This window comes from Chelmon rostratus, chromosome 8 (assembly GCF_017976325.1).
Source record: "Chelmon rostratus isolate fCheRos1 chromosome 8, fCheRos1.pri, whole genome shotgun sequence".
In the NCBI taxonomy this organism is placed as follows: Eukaryota; Metazoa; Chordata; class Actinopteri; order Chaetodontiformes; family Chaetodontidae; genus Chelmon; species Chelmon rostratus.
The window spans coordinates 17,370,040-17,387,660 of record NC_055665.1 but is presented as its reverse complement, the minus strand read 5'-3'; the positions used below and the strand labels follow the sequence as shown (position 1 = coordinate 17,387,660).

Sequence of the window (17,621 nt, the reverse complement as noted above, 5' to 3'; positions counted from 1 at the left end):
CTGACTGCAGTCATGTGAAAACGGATGCTCTAAATATCCCTGTCTTCATTTTGTGAGTCATCACACCTGCGCTGCATGCATCATGCTAGCTATTTCTGGATCTGTGTTCATGCCTTTTCACCTGGTTTTCTGTTTTCTTCTGAGGGATTTTAGCGCCCGCTTACTTGGCTCAGACATACAGTAACGCTGTTGAAGAACCAGCGACTGCACTGCAAAACACTGAGCAGATTTTAGCAATTAGATCTCCAAAACGCTGAAAACATTCTCCCCAGCTGCTTGTATCAGCCTTTTTTTTTTTTTTTTTCCATCCGACTTAAACAAATATATCTTTCTTTTGGGTTGTCAGCACTCCTGTTTCAAGAGTGATGAGTGTATTAGTTCAAGGAGTTTATTATTACAAGCATGAAAATGGCAGGCGTTTTAACAATTACCTATGAAAACAGGTATGCAAGACAGGTCAGTTGTCTTTTGGCGCCCTGTTTTTAAAGAACTAATTACAAGCAATTGAGGCAAGGTCGCTGCTGTCAATCATGTTCTCGAGCCACTCCCCTGTTACTGAAGTGTTGGTTTAGGTGCCTGCAGACCCTCCGTAACAACAGGGAACACAGACTGACAATGATGTTAAGATGGTAAATTACAACAAAATATGAAGTAGTGAAATAAAAATCTAACTGTGTGGTGAAATACGTGGTGTTTTTGGCGATGATAGAGAAGGAAGAGAATCATTGACACACATATGCACTGATGGACAAATGTGATTTCATAGACATCAGTTTTGGTCATATAAAGAAAGTGGGCTGTTACTCAAAAGAAGCGATACGCAACTTATTCCACGTTCCTTCTCGGGGGCAGTTATTCTCCGCTGTAGTTAAAGCCACACATTCAAAAATGATGGTTGTATCGTCTTCCTGTTTCACAATAAAGATAACTCTATTGTTCTCCTGTGAATAACCACGAAAAAAGCATTCTTCATGTGCACACTCAATCAAAATCAATAAAATCAAACTAGCGGGAATACTTGTACAGATTCTGGAGACTATACAACCCTTTTCCCACTAGGCTGGCTCAGACCGTGCATCCATTAACTAAATAAGGGAGATTATATATTCAGATGAAAATGCATTGAGGGAAGAGGATAATTCAACTCAGTACGACATTACAAGTGGGTGATAACAGAACTGACAACTTCTTATTATAATTCTGAGCTGTAGTGCAAAATGTAACAATAAAAACCTTTTGAGATCACTGCGAGCCTTTACAGTCAGACAACACGCGGCTCGCTTTCTGTCAACTTGCGAGGACACGAGGTCCTCGGAAGCATGCATCTGTGAGAAAGCACACACACGCAGGCAGACAAAAGGACAAAAACCCTCATCTCCGCTCAGTGCCTGCAGTGAGGAGTGGTGGTGTGACTGAGACGAAGACCCAGTTGTGTCACTTTATAACAGTTCAGCTCTCTCTGCCTCTCTCCCCCCTCCCCACCTCCTCTCTCTCTCACACCCAGAACCTGTCAGACTGTTGGACTCTGTCATCTCACCCATCCTCCCCTCCGATCCCCCACTGGGATTATAACAATACATAGGGCTAATGTTAGCCTTTTATTTAAAGCCAGATCTGACCAGTGCTGACCATCATTACCCACTACGCTCATTAGTGGGAACTGCTGTAACAAAACACACATAGAGGTGTGGACAAAACAGATTTTTCCTCAGTTGAAGATATACACGATGAAATAAACTGTTTTTCACATGGTCTTCCTGCTTTTCTTTAGCACTAAAAAACATGCATGGTAAGCTGAAAGTAGACTCCAAATGTCAAGAAAATGTGCATGTTTGAAGCCAAATAGAAGAACGTAATTTTCTTTTTCCCGCAGAGTGTATAGGCTAAAGCTAAAGTTCTTCATACAGCCATGTTTACGGCCGACTAAACTGGTGCATTTTACTTTCAACTCAATCATGTGTTATTCTTTTAGGAATTAGCCCCGAGGTGTTGGGCTAAGGCTGCTCACTGCTACTTTCTAGTCAGAAAAAGGTCAAACGGGGACAGATTTCACCATGTGGATCAACAAAGTTTAGGCTGATTGACCAAAACAGGATACTGATACCAAATATCATCAGCTCTACCAGCCTTCTGAAACCCAAACCGGTGGGACTCCTCACAGATGCCCACCCAAAATAACTTGGCGTTTGAGGCCCCAGACGGATTTGGCTAAGTGGAGCCTGGCGTTACCTACAGCTAGTCAAGTCTCTTCCTCCTCCTGCTCCTCCTCCTTTCTTCCATTGACTAACAGATCTCCCTAGTGTTCTAAAAATACCAGGTGAACAGGGCCGTAGAGATGGTGATGAAACTGCTTCTCTGACACTGTCCCACTGCAATCCATCTCTCCACCGCCTGCCAGCCAGCATATGTTTGCAATTGGCTCCCCCCACAACCCCCATTGCCTCTCAACCCACCCCCTCCCTCACTGGTCCCCAGTTGCCGGTTCAGATACCCCCCTACACACACACAGACACACACACACAGTTTCCCCATCCTTTCCCTCACCCTGTCTCTCTTCTCCCTCAGCTCCTGTCCTAGTCTCCAGGTCTGGGCTTTCAAAAACCGGTGCAGTTATCAATCTTTGAGCCAGCACTGTCACGTCGGACCAAACCACTTTTACACACACACACACAGACACACACACCACACACACACACACACACACACACACACACACACACACACACACACACACACACACACACACCCACTTCCTTCTCTTCTTTCCTCCTTTCTTTCTTTAATCTTCTCTGCCTACCTCTTTGTCATCCCACCTCTCTCTCTCTCTCTGTCTCTCTCTCCTCCCTCTCCTCCGTCCTCTGCCTCCTCTCTTACACTTGCCCAAATTTGTTCCACTTAATAAGCCCTCCCCAATGACCTTGTGCTAATTAAGCTGCACTGTGTTGGAAATATGATGGTTAATTAATGATGAGATAAATTCTGTCTGCAGGACTGTCAGAAAAATGATGACACCGTGTTTTACAGGTTTAAATAGAACAAACCTTGTGGCCGTCCTCCCTCTGAGTGCACATGCAAGCGAGAGTGTGTGCATGTGTGTGTAAAGTACGCATGTGTTTAACTGGGTATGAATGAGTTGAATAAAAAGAACGAGAGAGAACAAGGGATGGAAGAATTATTTTTTGATGACAGCAGGAATAGGAGCGTGCAGGTTGTGTATTTATGTGCATAAACAGAACTAGGCAAGTTTACACGAGTGTGCATTAACATACAGTGACTTAACATGTAGTGCATATGTGTCTTTGATATAAGGATGTTGTGTGGCAAAATGTTTTATGGGTGAGCAGAGTGACTGGAGTTGTTTTTGGCAAAAACACACACTGAGCTAAACACTATCAGGTAACACACAGACCTTACAGCTTCATTTGTCCCTAGTATCCTTGTGTGTGAATGTGTGCGTGTCCTGTATGACCTTGGCAGTGTTGCCACCTTCCATTATGAAAGTAATGAGCACAAAAGGTCCTTTTTGTGCAGCAAGAGACGGGAATTTTTTTACCGACCGGTCGATTCAATCCAAGCGGCGTCCTTGTTGTCATCAAAACGCTCTGCTGTTTATACTAAAATCAGTGGTTTCGCTGGGTTTGGCAAAAACAGCATTTTTTAGATGAGCTGCATTTTCAAATTAGCAAGGATCCACTTGTGAGACTAATCCACTGGCTGATTTATGTGTTGTACTTACAGAAATGTTTGGATTGATCATGGTCAGCGTGGTCTGACAGATTGGTAGGCTGGTGTTAATGTGAAAGTTAGTCAGTCTCAAAGCTCGCACATCAATCATTTTTTTCCATTGTAATCAGGTAAAATACATCATGTAATAAAAATCTGAAACACGTGCCGTAGTAAAAATGAAGTTAGGGCCTGGAGGCACATGCAGAGTCTACCCAGCCCAGCTAGCATGGGAGCAGCGGCGCACTGCAGGCAGACACCGGTCTTCGGCGGTCCATTTTAGGCGTGCCACTAATTATGCAAACATGAGGATTTAATGGAGTTGAATAAAAGTTTAATTGATTTCATGATGCAGACTGCTTGTGGATTTTACACTCTGCTTCCAAAATTGAAGGTTATTGTTTGAGCAGTTGATAAAAGAACAACCCAGTATGTGTGGTAGAGGGATTTGCAGGTAAAAAGACGTCTAGTCATCTATTAAATTTGTATTTTAATGGCATTCGATGAATAGTCTTTCAACGTGAAACATGTTCTACAGGATACCCCACATGTATGTCCTGTCAAAAGTGCTTAAAAAGTAAAATCATTCACACAGACTTCAGTACTACTGCTGCGCAGGTTTACAAATGAGATGCAGCAACTGCAGCTTATTCACCTCCTGAGCCAACCGATGCCTGAGGAAGTGCCAGTTGGCCTCTAAGTAATCACACTGACCTCTTTCTCTTAATTTCTCTCAATCGTGATCTTGTTCATCTTTTTTTTTTTTTTCTTTACAGTTTGTTAAGATAGAGGGTTACCTAAAGGTTGTTAGCCACCGTTAACAGGAGAGGCATCTGCTCTGTCGAAGGGGAAAATAATATTTGACCCGTCCATCTTTAGAAAAGCAAAAAAAAAAAGGAAACAAAAGTTGTTTCTGTTTTCTGTTGTTTTCTTTTCCCCTTGGTTTGCTTTTGTTCTTTCCTTTACATGTCGGCTCAAGTCCCTGGTCGGTCAGCCTGGTGGCAAACAGCAGAAAACTGTGGCTGCACCCGGTAGGTCACAGATGTGAAGAATGTGGATGAAACAGAAACTGGAAGCAGTTGAGGATATGAGGATTTGTTTCCATCTAATCCAGATGAACAGCTGACGGTAGGAATTTCGTTAATAATGTCTGAGAGATGGAGAGGCATCTGGTCGGGCTGCTTACTTCCATATCTGAAGCCACTTGTCATATCTAATACCACACGTTGTCAAAAGTATCAATTTAGTTGCGTAGTAATGAAAAAGCGGGTCTGTTTCTATTTTAGCAGCTCGCTTGACAGATTGAGAGGTGTTTAACGTCTCGTTTTGGCTTGTCAGGGTAGGGGCGGGCGGAGGGGGGGGGGAGTGGGCTTCACAACTTCATCTCCTCATCTTTCTTTTTCACACACATAGGCATCGCGCACACACTGACAGCAGGGCTCTGCTTCTGATAGACAGGGCCAAGCGGGAGACATTACACATACACAGGAAACACACACACTCCCATTCGTAGACAAAAATGGTAAAAGAAACATCATTCATCCTTAATTCAAGAGGGAGAGCAGAAAGTAAGATGAGGGAGGGAGCCAGATAAAGTTTGACAGAAAAAAGGGATGCGAGCAAGAGACAGAGACAGACGAAATGAGTGAAAGCCATTTAACTCATTAGGGAAAGGCAGGATCTCAAGTTATATTTAACTTGAAATTTACTGTAATTAGTGGGGACTTTCTGCTTAAAAGCTTGCAGGCCTCCATAGGGGTTGCAAGAGTCATCCTCCAAAATGTAGAATTAATTGCCTGCTGTATCTCTCACTTTAGTCTCATGAAAACAAGCTACAATTCTCCACAGTCAAAACATATCTGAATCTAATTCTCCCTTTCATGAATATAAATCTAATAGAATTAATTTCTACAACGTATGTTTTCTTTTTGACTGAGAGGCAGATTATGATATGTAGTGCTGCATGCGGCATTTAATTTCTTTACCTCTCTTTACGCTGTCCAACCCCATGTTTTCCCAGCAGGTGGGTGCTGAGGTGTTTCTTCATCACAAAGGCCCATCTGTAACACACACACAAAGAACATGGGTCAGTCAGAGAGCAACATCAAGCTACAATGCGAGACATGCAATTGAATTTAAGGTACAGAAGGTGAGTTTGAAAGGGATGGGTTCACTTCAAGTGTGCTGGTCTGCTGTTTATTTCAAATAAAGCTGAACCATAAATGCATCATGACGGTACATATGTGCCTGAACAAGAGAGAGGGTGGGACAAAACACAAGGAGATGTGAGCACTGGAAGACAGCCTCTGCAATCATGCGTACTTCTTCAAGTAAGGCTCAAGCTGGATATGAGCACATTTTCTGTTTGTCACCGTTTCCAGCATTGAGCGAAAAAGATGCCGTGTCTTTGTTTTAGTTATTTTTCTGCTTTTTCACTTTTCTTTCCTTTCAAACACAAATCCATCGTTCTCTTACATTCCTAGACTTTTCCCAGGAAACCCCATGTGACACGGAGTTTTAAATACAATCTGTCACAAACAGGTTTTGGGCTGGAAAATCTATTGTTCTGTTAACAGAGGACAGACTAGCAAACCAGACACAAATTTAAAAGAAAACTTTGCACCACGGGAGGAGTAGAAAGTTTGAGCATGTTTGTTTTACAGGCACCTTTTTGGTCAGACAGTAGAACGAGAAAGTAGGAAAAGGGTTCCACATGTTGAACATCAGTTTGTCAAACAAATACACACACACGTGCAAGGATTCAAATGCAAATGTATCTACAGTGCTCGCAGTTGCACGCACACACAGTCAAAAATACCGGGGTACCATAAGTCAACAGTGACCACAATGTCCTGACTTTGTCGAGGGCCCTGAGTTTACCGTGTCTCCTAAACAGCATATGAAAACATAATGAACGGATGACAGGACTAACTACTCTGACATCCCGGCTGCTTCACCAGTGTTTTCATCCCCTGGCCTTTTCATTTAGCACCCATCACTTCCCATTATTGTGCAACTGAGAGACAATGACCACATCTGAGAGCTGAGGATGGAGCTACATGAAAGGGGCCGAGGGAGTTGAACCGACAGTCATGCGGTTGGCACCGTCACTGCACACGCTCGGGTTCCTCCTCCGTGTCGCTCCTCCCATTTCCTCTTCTCTGGAGCTTTTCACTTCTCTCTTTCTTCCAAGGAGATCATTATTCTGTTTTCTCTCCGGCCAAAGCCTGTTTCTGAAGCTTCCCTTCTAACTTTAGGAGTCAGTCTTTCATAAAGCAAAAGCATAATTATTTCACCATTTATGTCGCTGTGTCAGCCGTCTGGATGCACACACACACACACACACACACACACACAGCTGTGTCCTCCATCCCATCGTGGCCCCAGAGTCCCGTCCGTCATGGAGGCCCCTGAGGCAGACGCTAACTAAGACCACCATATAAATATTCAAACATGTTCCACAGTTTTGCCTCGCTATCATCACTCTGCATTCTCTCAATCCTCTCTAACTCAATCCATCCAGCCGTCCAGAATGCTGCCTTGGAGTTAAACTAGGAGTGAGCGTATGACTAAATCTTGTATACTCCAATCAGGGAGAATGGCAAGATCAAAATGCTGAGCTCCTCTGGCCCACTGGAAGCGCCGCTGACTGACGGCATCATCTATAAATAAACAAACAGCATAATTAAGATATTTCTGAGAGGGTGGGGGTAAAAGAATTAATCAATATATTTGAGAGAAAAGCACAGCCTTGGAACACTTCACGCATGCTTGTTTAAGTTGTCGTGTTTAGACGTGGAGAAAAAAGAGCTTGCAAACATTTCTGTTAATTATGTATTACAGCTGTCCTTCATAAACCTAATTACAGAGTGCTGAAAGGCAACAGGGGCAATTTGCATATGCGCATGAAAGACAAGACATATGCAAAATATGATTTTAATTAGCATTCTTTGATAGCGAGGGGTACAAATCAAACTGGCATGTTGTGAGATTCTCATCTCGCCTATTTTTTACTGGATTATTCTCAGAGTGGCACGAGTGCAAGATGGGTAATGCCCTGTGGAGGCACCTGGCACAGGCTGCACACAAACGCAAACACACACACACATACACACACAAATGGGTGTTAATATTCACAGAAATGCACAATAACAGTATGCACAACCGCAAATAGCTAGGCACAAATGGAAAAATATGAATACCCACTAAGCACACAAATGGTGATGATAACACATTCACAATTAGCTATTCACCATATGATTATCTAATACGCCCAAACTACCATTCCTGATAATGTTGAGATAAAATGCACACGCGCACACACACACACACACACACACACACAGTGTATACTGATACAAAGTCAGCCAAATGACAGTCCTTACTCACAAAAACAGACATCCACAAGTAGCCTATCTCTCATGCATGTGCGCACACACACACACCCACCCACACACCCACACCAACACACAGAAATATCCCATATCTAAATGTTAAAGGGGCAAATCCATTTGTTTAAGGCAGTGTGTAATCAGCCCCCTGCCCTTGGTGTGTGTGCATCCTCTGCCATCCAGGTCAAGGCCTCAGCTTGTCGTCCTGCTGCCTTGGGCTGCATCATCAGCCCGAACCATCAGCCTTGATGGTTATTGTAACAAAGGGATACTTTAACATGCCATTCATCCATATCAATTCTCTTCCCCCCCATGAATTGAACTAATAAGGCTGTGCCTTTGCCCTCCAGGGAGGCTCATAATATCCATTGCAGATATGAAAAAAAAAAAAGAAAGAGAAAGACGGAGGCTCTGGTGTTTCACGTTCGACTTTCCCTTCAGACTAATCGGCGCGCCACAGCTCGTTAGGTCCGTGACGTGCCGGAGCTTTACCGATAAGCAGGGGAGACACGGCTCAATTACCCACAGTTACAATCTTTCTCTCTCTCTTCCCTCCCGCTGCCTGATGATGAAGAGATAACATGTCAATATTTGATACAAACAACTTCATTTGCCTAATGGTGTTCCTGGATAGGCCCATCTACAGGTCCGGAAGGAATGGAAGATCTAAGAAAAGGCCCGGAGCAACACTCGGCTTAGACGTACCGTAGCCCACCATCCCTCAAATCACGCACACCCCTTCCCGAGAGCTATGCACAAGGCATGCTGGGGGAGAGCCAGGTCAGACATGACATACTTTGCCAACTTTTGCACGAGTTACTTTCTGGTTTCTTTGGGTTTTGACAATCAACTTTGAAAGGTCGCTTAATTCTGACATCTCTGCACTCATATTGTTGAGATGACATCAAGTACAAGAATGTCATGGATGGGAAATGTCACCAAACACATGTTCACATTGCAAACAAGTAATGTGGACATGCGATGGTTTAGAGGGACTGGAATGTCTGGTTCAGTGTCAAATAGGTGCTACTATCAATATGTCTTTGATTGGACAAGTCCCTGGACACAATAACACATCTGTATGTACGTATGTGACTGTTCACTTTCAGTCATTTCACTTTTAAATTTTTAATGAACTTTAATGCAAATCTCCATACTGGGTAAATGGAGCACATTACCAAAAGCAAACTTATTTTCTCCAACATACTACAATAAAATACAAGAAGATTAAATCAGAAAAGATGCAGTTGGACAAAGGCAGAGCACATATTTTGGATTTTTAAACAGCTGTGTTGTCCTAATTATGGTTGGAGAAGACAAAAGTTGGCACAATTTCTTAATCGTTTTTCCTTTGAAAACAAGTGAACTTTTAGTTTGCTGCCTGCTGTGCACCCCAGCAACGTGAATGCAACACAGAAAAAGATATGAGGTGAAAAATTAGGCTGAAAATCAAATAAATGTCTGTATTTTAATTGGTTAAAAGGTAAATTAAAAACCATTACAAGGGAGATACCAGATGTACGGACCACTCAACCCGAGGAAGAACAGGACCTCCATGAGGGAAAGATGAAAGCGGGAGGTGGGGATGAGCTCTGAAGTTATGGGACTATGCTTCAGCTCTTTTTGAGGGGAAGCACACACATGCACACACACTCTCCGGTGGTCCGCTGGGCCCCAAAGAAATGAGTGTGTGTGGGCTCATCCAGCCTCCTGTGCCAGTCCTAATGATGGCCTCCACCTGCTGCTTTAATGTCACAGCTGGATCGCCCTCCATCCCTCACTGACTCTGACTGCCATCAGCAGCAGGTAGCTCCCCTCTGCACCCTCCTCCTTCCATCTCGTCTGCCATCTCAGCTTCCTCCATCTCTCTTCACTTCCATCTTCTATTTCTCCTACCACTTGTATCAATATTACCTCCTCCCATCCACCTCTCTGCTAACACTTCTTTTTCTACTCCCTTCCTTCCGCACTTCCTTCCTGTCTTACATTGCTTTGCCTCACCTCCTATTTCTATCTATCTTTTCTGTCTTCCCCAGTTCTTTCCTTTCTGTTTATGACTTCAGTGACTTTCTATATCCTCATCCTCTTTTAATGCAGGGCCAAGTGGCCAACAAAGCAACAGGATTTATGGGAAATGGGGTCTTAATTTAGAAACACTTGCCAGACACAAATGATCATTTATTTTTTTACAAAGGCATTACAAGTAATTTGACAATGATCTGTTGACAGAAGACATGTTACTCATACATTAGCACATTTAATATCTAAGGATACCGCACCCAAGTACTATATTTAACACTGAAGAGGGAGATGCAGCCCATAAAAAAAGAACATTTCACAATGCCACAACTAATTTACTCTTCTGAGTAAACATAATGTGTTTCCTCCTTGTTTATTTATTTTTTTATAAACCCATCCTGGAGAAGCGGAAAACCTGGAGGTAAGTTGACATGTCTAATCTGAGAAGCTTTGACAGGCAGGTGAACTGACAGAAGAACAGAAACCAACACTTGGCTGACAGCAACCCTGGAGCGCCGAGACAGCTGCCGACGTGTCAGACAGACAGATAAACAGACAGGAACAAGAAGTCGAAAGATAAGACATTTATTGACAGACAGAGCGACTGCTTTCCTGACAGAGAGACAGACAGGCAGACATCAAGAATAAGGACCGAAGAAGGAGGGATTCTGCTGAGTGTACCGGCTTGAGTTTAATGGATGTTCTACAAGCGGGCCTATAGCGGTAGATGGGGTGAACTAAATGTGGTGTCAAATTTGCAGATGTGGAGATAGATGGTGATGGAGGGATGGAGAAAGAAAAGCCACGGGAGAGAAAGAAGGGAAATGAAGGAATATGAAAAATCATGATGGAGTAGCTAGATAAGCTGGAGTGAAAGTGAACTAGGGAGAGGAGCAGGGGCAAATGCAGTTTGCGCTGCTGTCGCTTTGTTTGACGGAAGCAAGATGCGACTTCGCATCAATATTGCTCGGGCTTCTAAGAGATCCGCTTATGGAAACATCCCATAATGTAACAGATATTGGGGAAGAAAAATAAATAAATAAAACATCTGAATTGATTTTGTTTTCATGCCCGAGCCAGAGCGAAGCAAGTACTTGATCTATTCTAAGATGATCTTGATAAAAATAAAAGAGAGGCAAAGTGTTTCTCCGACGACTGATCAACGTCAAGCCCTTCAATGAAACAGACACCTCTCACTTATGATGCTGCCGCTTGTGCGTGAGCGTCTGTGTGTGTGTGTGTGAGAGTGTGCGCGTGTGTGTCCTCTAGTCTTAGAGGAGGTACATAAAAAGCTCACTTTGCCTCTCCAAAGGGGTTTTTGGATCATCTGCTGAGGCAGGTGATGGGGCTTGACGGATTGATTGAGGCAAAGTTCTCATCGACAGTGGCAGCGCCCCATAGAGTTCCCAGCTCCAGTGCACACTGTTCCATTAAAGGATCATTTAGAGGGAGAGCAAGTTCCACCTGCACTTATGCAGAGCACACCCTAATGTGAGATGAAACAGACATTTTCAAGCTACGGGAAAGGGAGGGAGGAAGGGAAAAAAATTAGAATAATGAAAACTAAAAATTCAGTCCCTTCCCAACAGCGCATTTCCATCTTCAAGAGAACAGCGATTGATGAAGTAATCTATTATTGATATCATCATCGTTATGCGCCGATGGCAGTTTCAGTGTTACGGAGCCCCCAGCTCTGAGCGTCATTGCACTGTTTGCAGATTATGCTACTCAGCATCATTATATTTTCTAATTAACTGCTTTAATTTGGGATTTAAATCTTAAGTGAGGGGAGAAACTTGAAAATGCTGAACAAGAAGGAATAATACTGTATTTGTTGTAAAAGATGAAAGGAGAGGTGTATAAAGAACAAGCTACAGACAGTTACACAAGTGGCTATAGCACTTTTCAAAATAGACTTGTAGACGCTGGCATATTGTGTGGAATCAGCACAAACACGGTTCACTTTATGGATCACAAAAAAAAAAGACAAGCCACTATCCGCTATGAGGACGGGACACATCCTGAGAAATATTTGAAATGAAATACATACACCAAAATACAGCCGCGTTATGAGGAGGTGAGAAAGTCTCATTTTACACAACAAAACAAAATGAATCAAAAATGTGGGTTGTTAAAGGCTGTTAGCTTCTCTTGCTAATGCATCTCCTTCTCCTGCCTTCCCTTCCTCTCTGCAGTGCAGTTAAAGATATGAAAAATATATGTGCCCCCCCCCCCCCCCCCCTTTCCACCGCGCCGTGTTAAATCATTAAAGAGAAGTCCTGCTCATTATCTCTCTAAACAAAACTTCTCTTAAACCAAATAAATCACCGTTGCGCGGCGCAGCTAACAGCCGTGAAGGGATAAATTACAAAGCGCCTCACTGGCAGCGCTGGTATTTTAAAAAGCTTGCTGCACAATTTCTATGATGTGCAGTAATTTGTAATGCAGGTTTCCTTATGTTTATAAGGTCTCCTCAGGTGTGTGTGCTGTATGCTGGGAGAAGAGGTGAAGGGTGGGGAGTGAAAAAAAAAAAAAAACAGCCTATTTGGGTTCTTCGTACTTTCAATATTATTAAGCTTGTTTTGGCACTAAATCTAGCTTTAAGCGAAATGATCATACATCCCTGAGTACACTTTTACAAAGTTGATAATATTACGCAGCCAGCAAACATGACCATTGCCAGGAGGGTTTGACTGCGAACATCTGAAAGCCTGTCCTGAAACTTCATGCTTCGAGTGAAGGTCAGAACTTCATCGAACACGTTGCCTAAAAATGCCCCCGACAGGTAGTATTTAGTGGTGATAAATAAATAGCATTAAATTTAATCATTTATAGCTTCAAAACTCAGCTTCTGCCAGAACAGTATAGGAAACGGTTTTGAAGCGGCTCTTCTTAGACCATCACGGGATACAGCTAAAGGACATACTGATATGATTCATTTAGAAGGCTCCTTAAGGCAAGAGGTGTTTGCTTCCATTTCCAGACTTATACACTGATACTATCGACTGCTATTATACATAAAATCCTTCCTCTCTGGCCTGAAATGATTTCTTTGAAGGCGTAACGAGAATAAAAACCCGACTATCTGTAATGAGAGGTAGGCAACACTGCTGATGTTAGCATTATATTTGTAATCAGCCAGTCAAACAGATATATGGGTGTAACTGTGACCAGTTTTTTTCTTTTTTTTTTCCATCTGACCACTGCCATTAAGGCTGGCATCATTATAACAGGAAAACACACCAGCAGGGCCCCATGCCCTGTTTTAAAGAGTGTAATTGAGGGGAAAGACACCAACCACCGCTCTCACCTCCGTCCCCACCTCTGCACCCTCTGTGCTCCTTCAGGGACCAGGAGCTGTGATGAGCCCCCCCTCCCGACCTCTTTCTGGCCCCCAGTGGGCAGATTAAACTGCGGATAACAGGGCTCCACTTGGGTTCGTTTACAACAGCAAGCCTCCCCTGTGCCTCCTGGGGATGAAAACCAACAGTATCCCTGAGACCACCACCACCACCCCCTCCAAAAAAAAAGAGGGAAAAAAAGCCCAAACATGATTTATTCAGTCTGTTTACTGTACACTCTATCTGCCTGTCCTCTGAGAACAAATTAAATGTATGAAAAAGAGACTGAAGAAAGAGAGGAAGAAAGAATGAGCAAAGAAGAGAAAGGGAGAGAGCTGTAAAAATAAATAATTAACTCACAGAAATAAAAATAAATTACACAAACATCTAGACGCGTGGAGTGTGTTTAATTCACACAGGAGGTCTATAATAACCGGCTTTGTTCTGGACACACACTACATTGCGTCTACAAAGATGCACGCCGAAGATCTGACCAAAACCCAAAGCTATAGCTCTTCAAAATAAGGTAGAAAAGCAGGCTTTGGAAAATCAAAGAACACCAGATCACTGTGTTCAAACCTGAGCGATCGGAAGATACTAAGAATGAGAAGCGAGAGGTGAGGAGAGAAAAAACTGAAAAGAAACAAACAAAGAAGACAGCCTCTAATTTCGACCGTTGTTGTTTTGGTGAGTGGTCTCGCACATTAAAAAGAACTGAGGCAACATGACAAGCGAGAGTTGTATTTCTCTCACTATAGTTTTGCTAAAGCAGATAATCCATAAAACATAAGGCCTCTGTATTGACGTTTTTCCTCAGCCAGCTGAGTGAAGGGCGTAGCTGGGATGTCAGGCCTGTCTGTCGGCCAGCTACCACTCTCATTATCCTCGCGCCTCTGTGAAGGGCAGCTAAGGTCACACTCCAGAGGAGCAAAATAAACCGCCATGGTACTAATCTAATATTCAGCGATCCTATCAAAGACTGACTTATTAGACTCAAACAGCTATAACTGTTGGAGAGGAAAAACTGCAATAAGTGGAAGTTCACACTCTCTGGGTTTGGAAAGTCAAGCTGCAAATGTGACAGTGCCATGCCACAGTTCCAGCGGCCCATTATTCTGATTCCTTACATTATTTTTCTGCAAAGAACTGCCCCTACGCTGCCTCTGATTGGCTCTGACCCCGATCTTATTTCTAACCCTTACCTCCTAACCAACCATCTAACCCCAACAAAAACACTAGCCAATCAGAGGGACACTGGCCGGGCGCAACATTTTTTCGGACTGTCCCCTGCATGACATCTGTCACCGAGACGCACTTTCTCAGTAACTTTCTGAGCGGTTCTTCAGCGAGGTGTCACCCGTCTCAAATTAAATAAAACAACACAGCTTAGGAATTTATGCAATGCACCGTTCAAGTGTTATTATAGATGCTGTTGCCTCCTACTCAAAGCTAGCGCACTTCTACACCTCTCAGAAAGTATGCATACACACACACACACACACACACACACACACACACACACACAAAGAATGTCTTTGTTTGGCTATTGCTGCCGTTGTCTTGACACCCACCATCTGCCGCCCCGGCAACAGAGAAGAGTGAAGAGAAGAGTTTCTCTCTGGAAACTTGCCCTCCACCCTGCAAACCCCACCCTACCAACACGCAACACCAACCCCCCTCGATAAAAAAAAAACACTCATGCAAGGTTTCAGTCAAACGAGCGCCGGCCTCTCTCCTACCGCTGACGCTCTCGGATGCTCCACAGGTTGAATCCCTGCTCAATAAACAGCCCATTTTTACCTTTATACCTTGTTTAAGTCCTCACTGAAACGTATAACGTGGTAAACAAACACAAAAGATTTACAGTATGAGCCATCCAAACAATCTCTTTTTTTTTCCAAGAGCAAAGAGAGCCGTGTGAAAACTCAAAGCCCTCATTCAGCCCTTTAATAAAGCCTTGTCTTATTGAAGCGCATGTGAGAGAGTGGGTGTGTGTGTGTGTGTGCGTGGAGGGAGGGGGGGACAAATTGCAAAGGTCCTCCTCAGACGCGAGATGTATCACAGGGAGCGAGCTCTCAAAAGTAAATGAATAAATAAATAAATAAGTAAATAAAGTATGCTATGCAGATGAGGGTGACGAAGCCTCCATCTCGGCCTATTCTGCGATGCACTGGCCATTCATCACCTGCACATGCAAAGCGCCGGCTCCGGTCCTTAGCATATTCGCATATTCTAATGAAGGCTTGCATGCAAATGAGGACGACCTTTTCCTTTTGGCTTTTCTTTTTTTTTCTTTACAACTTTACATTAACAGGAGGGGAATGGAGAGTAGTGGCTGTAATGGCTATTAGAGCGACAGGCTGAGTACGTGACGTTGTGATCTAAACTCAGGGACGCTGTAATTAGGCTAATCTATTACCAGACGGCGGCTGTCAAAGATCTTTATGGCAAAGGACGGACTTGTCAGACGCTTTTATTTATTAAAACTGGCTCTAGATTTTCTAAAGGGATGGTCAGTGAGACCCACAGAAAAATGTAGCTGCCCAGTGACATGGGCTCAGACATGGATAACACATCCAACACAGGCACCCAAGGGACCTCGGCGCTGCCCCTGGACCTTTGAGGTGCTACATGTTGTGCAACCTAATATCAGCTGAGGGTGTCCAGCCTTGTGTCATACCAAAGGACTGATGTTGGCTTCAACCTGAATATTAAATATCATCCAATTAGGCTGGATGGGATGCAGCTTTTTAAAAGAAAATAAAAATAAATAAATTGATTGCAAATTTGATTGATTGCACAGGTTGTCTTTGGAAAACTATTAATCTGAGCAGCTGCATTTAACACAATTTCAATTAAGTTCTACAAAAACTATGCAGAAATACATTATTATTATAAAAATCAAATTTTTTTCATAACAGCACAAAATATTATAAACTGTATCACTTTAAGGTATGTCAGTGTCATTGTCAACTTTAAAAAAACATTTCCATTACACTAAAGTTCTAGCTGTCTGTCTTTGCATCCGACTCTCAGAGCCAGGCCTCTCCTCTCTGGTTCTGTCACCGGTGACCAGCGCAGGGGAGGGGAGACCAGCCGTCAGCAGCCTCTCCTCTCCTGTCCACCAGGCAGGGTCCTGTGCTGTCGGCGGGGAGGCGGGAGAAAGTTATGCCTCCTTACTGTGACTTTGAACTTTCTCAGATGAGGCATAAATATTGAAATATTGAAATGAAAGATGCGGCGGGCGCAGAGGGGATGGGAGGAGGGAGAGGGGGAGGAGGGTGGGAAGGGAGAGAGGATAGACGGATTGGGGGGGGAGAAGAGACAGGAGGCCCACTGAGAGAAGAGACAAGGCCCTCACCCCTCTGCCAGGCTGCATTCTAGCAGGCCGACAGTTATGGATAGGAAACATTACTGCTGCTGGTAATTAAAGCAAAAACTAATACTGTCTCTTGGATGAGGGGGTTTCATAGTGAGCATCCATTTGTCACTGCTGCACACTCGCCAAGGCCAGATTAAATCACACACATATTTAGTCCTGCTGTGCACAGGCTCACTCTCTATCTATCTATCTATCTATCTATCTATCTATCTATCTATCTATCTATCTATCCATCCATCTATCGATGTAATCATAATTTGTAGAAAGGTAAAGGTGTAAACACTATTGCCAGCTTCAATGTAAAAGACTGGTAACAGCTTTCAGAAATGCATGTAGTTCAGCTCCTACTAAAGACTCCTCAGTGATGCAGTAAGTGACTGACTGACTGAGTGACTGCAGAGTGGCAGTGAAAAGGCCACTGGCTGGGGGGGGAGTGGCGGGCAAAGACGAGGACAGGGGGGAGGAGGTGGGGGGTGCCATGTCACCAGACGGAGGGGATCGGTGACACTGAGCGTGTCACAGGGTGACGGCTGCACTCTGCTAGGACCAGCAGCCCCTCCAGCGCTGTCAGAGGAACCAGCAGCTCCAGATACTGACACTAGCAGCCATACTGACAGGCCAAACATGACTCGTCTCCGCTCTCGCCACAGACGAGGCCAGACGGCACACAGAGACACCACGAAGGAGGGATGGAGGGATTAGAAGGGGGGGGGGGGATACAGATTGAATCTGTGTCTCCTGAACTGGACAAACAGAACACAGCAC

General features: G+C 43.8%; 1 protein-coding gene across 1 annotated transcript in view; it reads right to left on the bottom strand.

The window, feature by feature from the left end:
• The window catches only part of znf407 (zinc finger protein 407), a 141,862-nt gene that overhangs the window by 73,380 nt on the left and 50,861 nt on the right, over positions 1-17,621 (bottom strand). Inside the window, exon 5 of the mRNA XM_041942545.1 lies at positions 5,709-5,783. Within this exon, the coding sequence (XP_041798479.1) occupies positions 5,709-5,783 (75 nt within the window). The remainder of the gene's footprint in view (positions 1-5,708; positions 5,784-17,621) is intronic.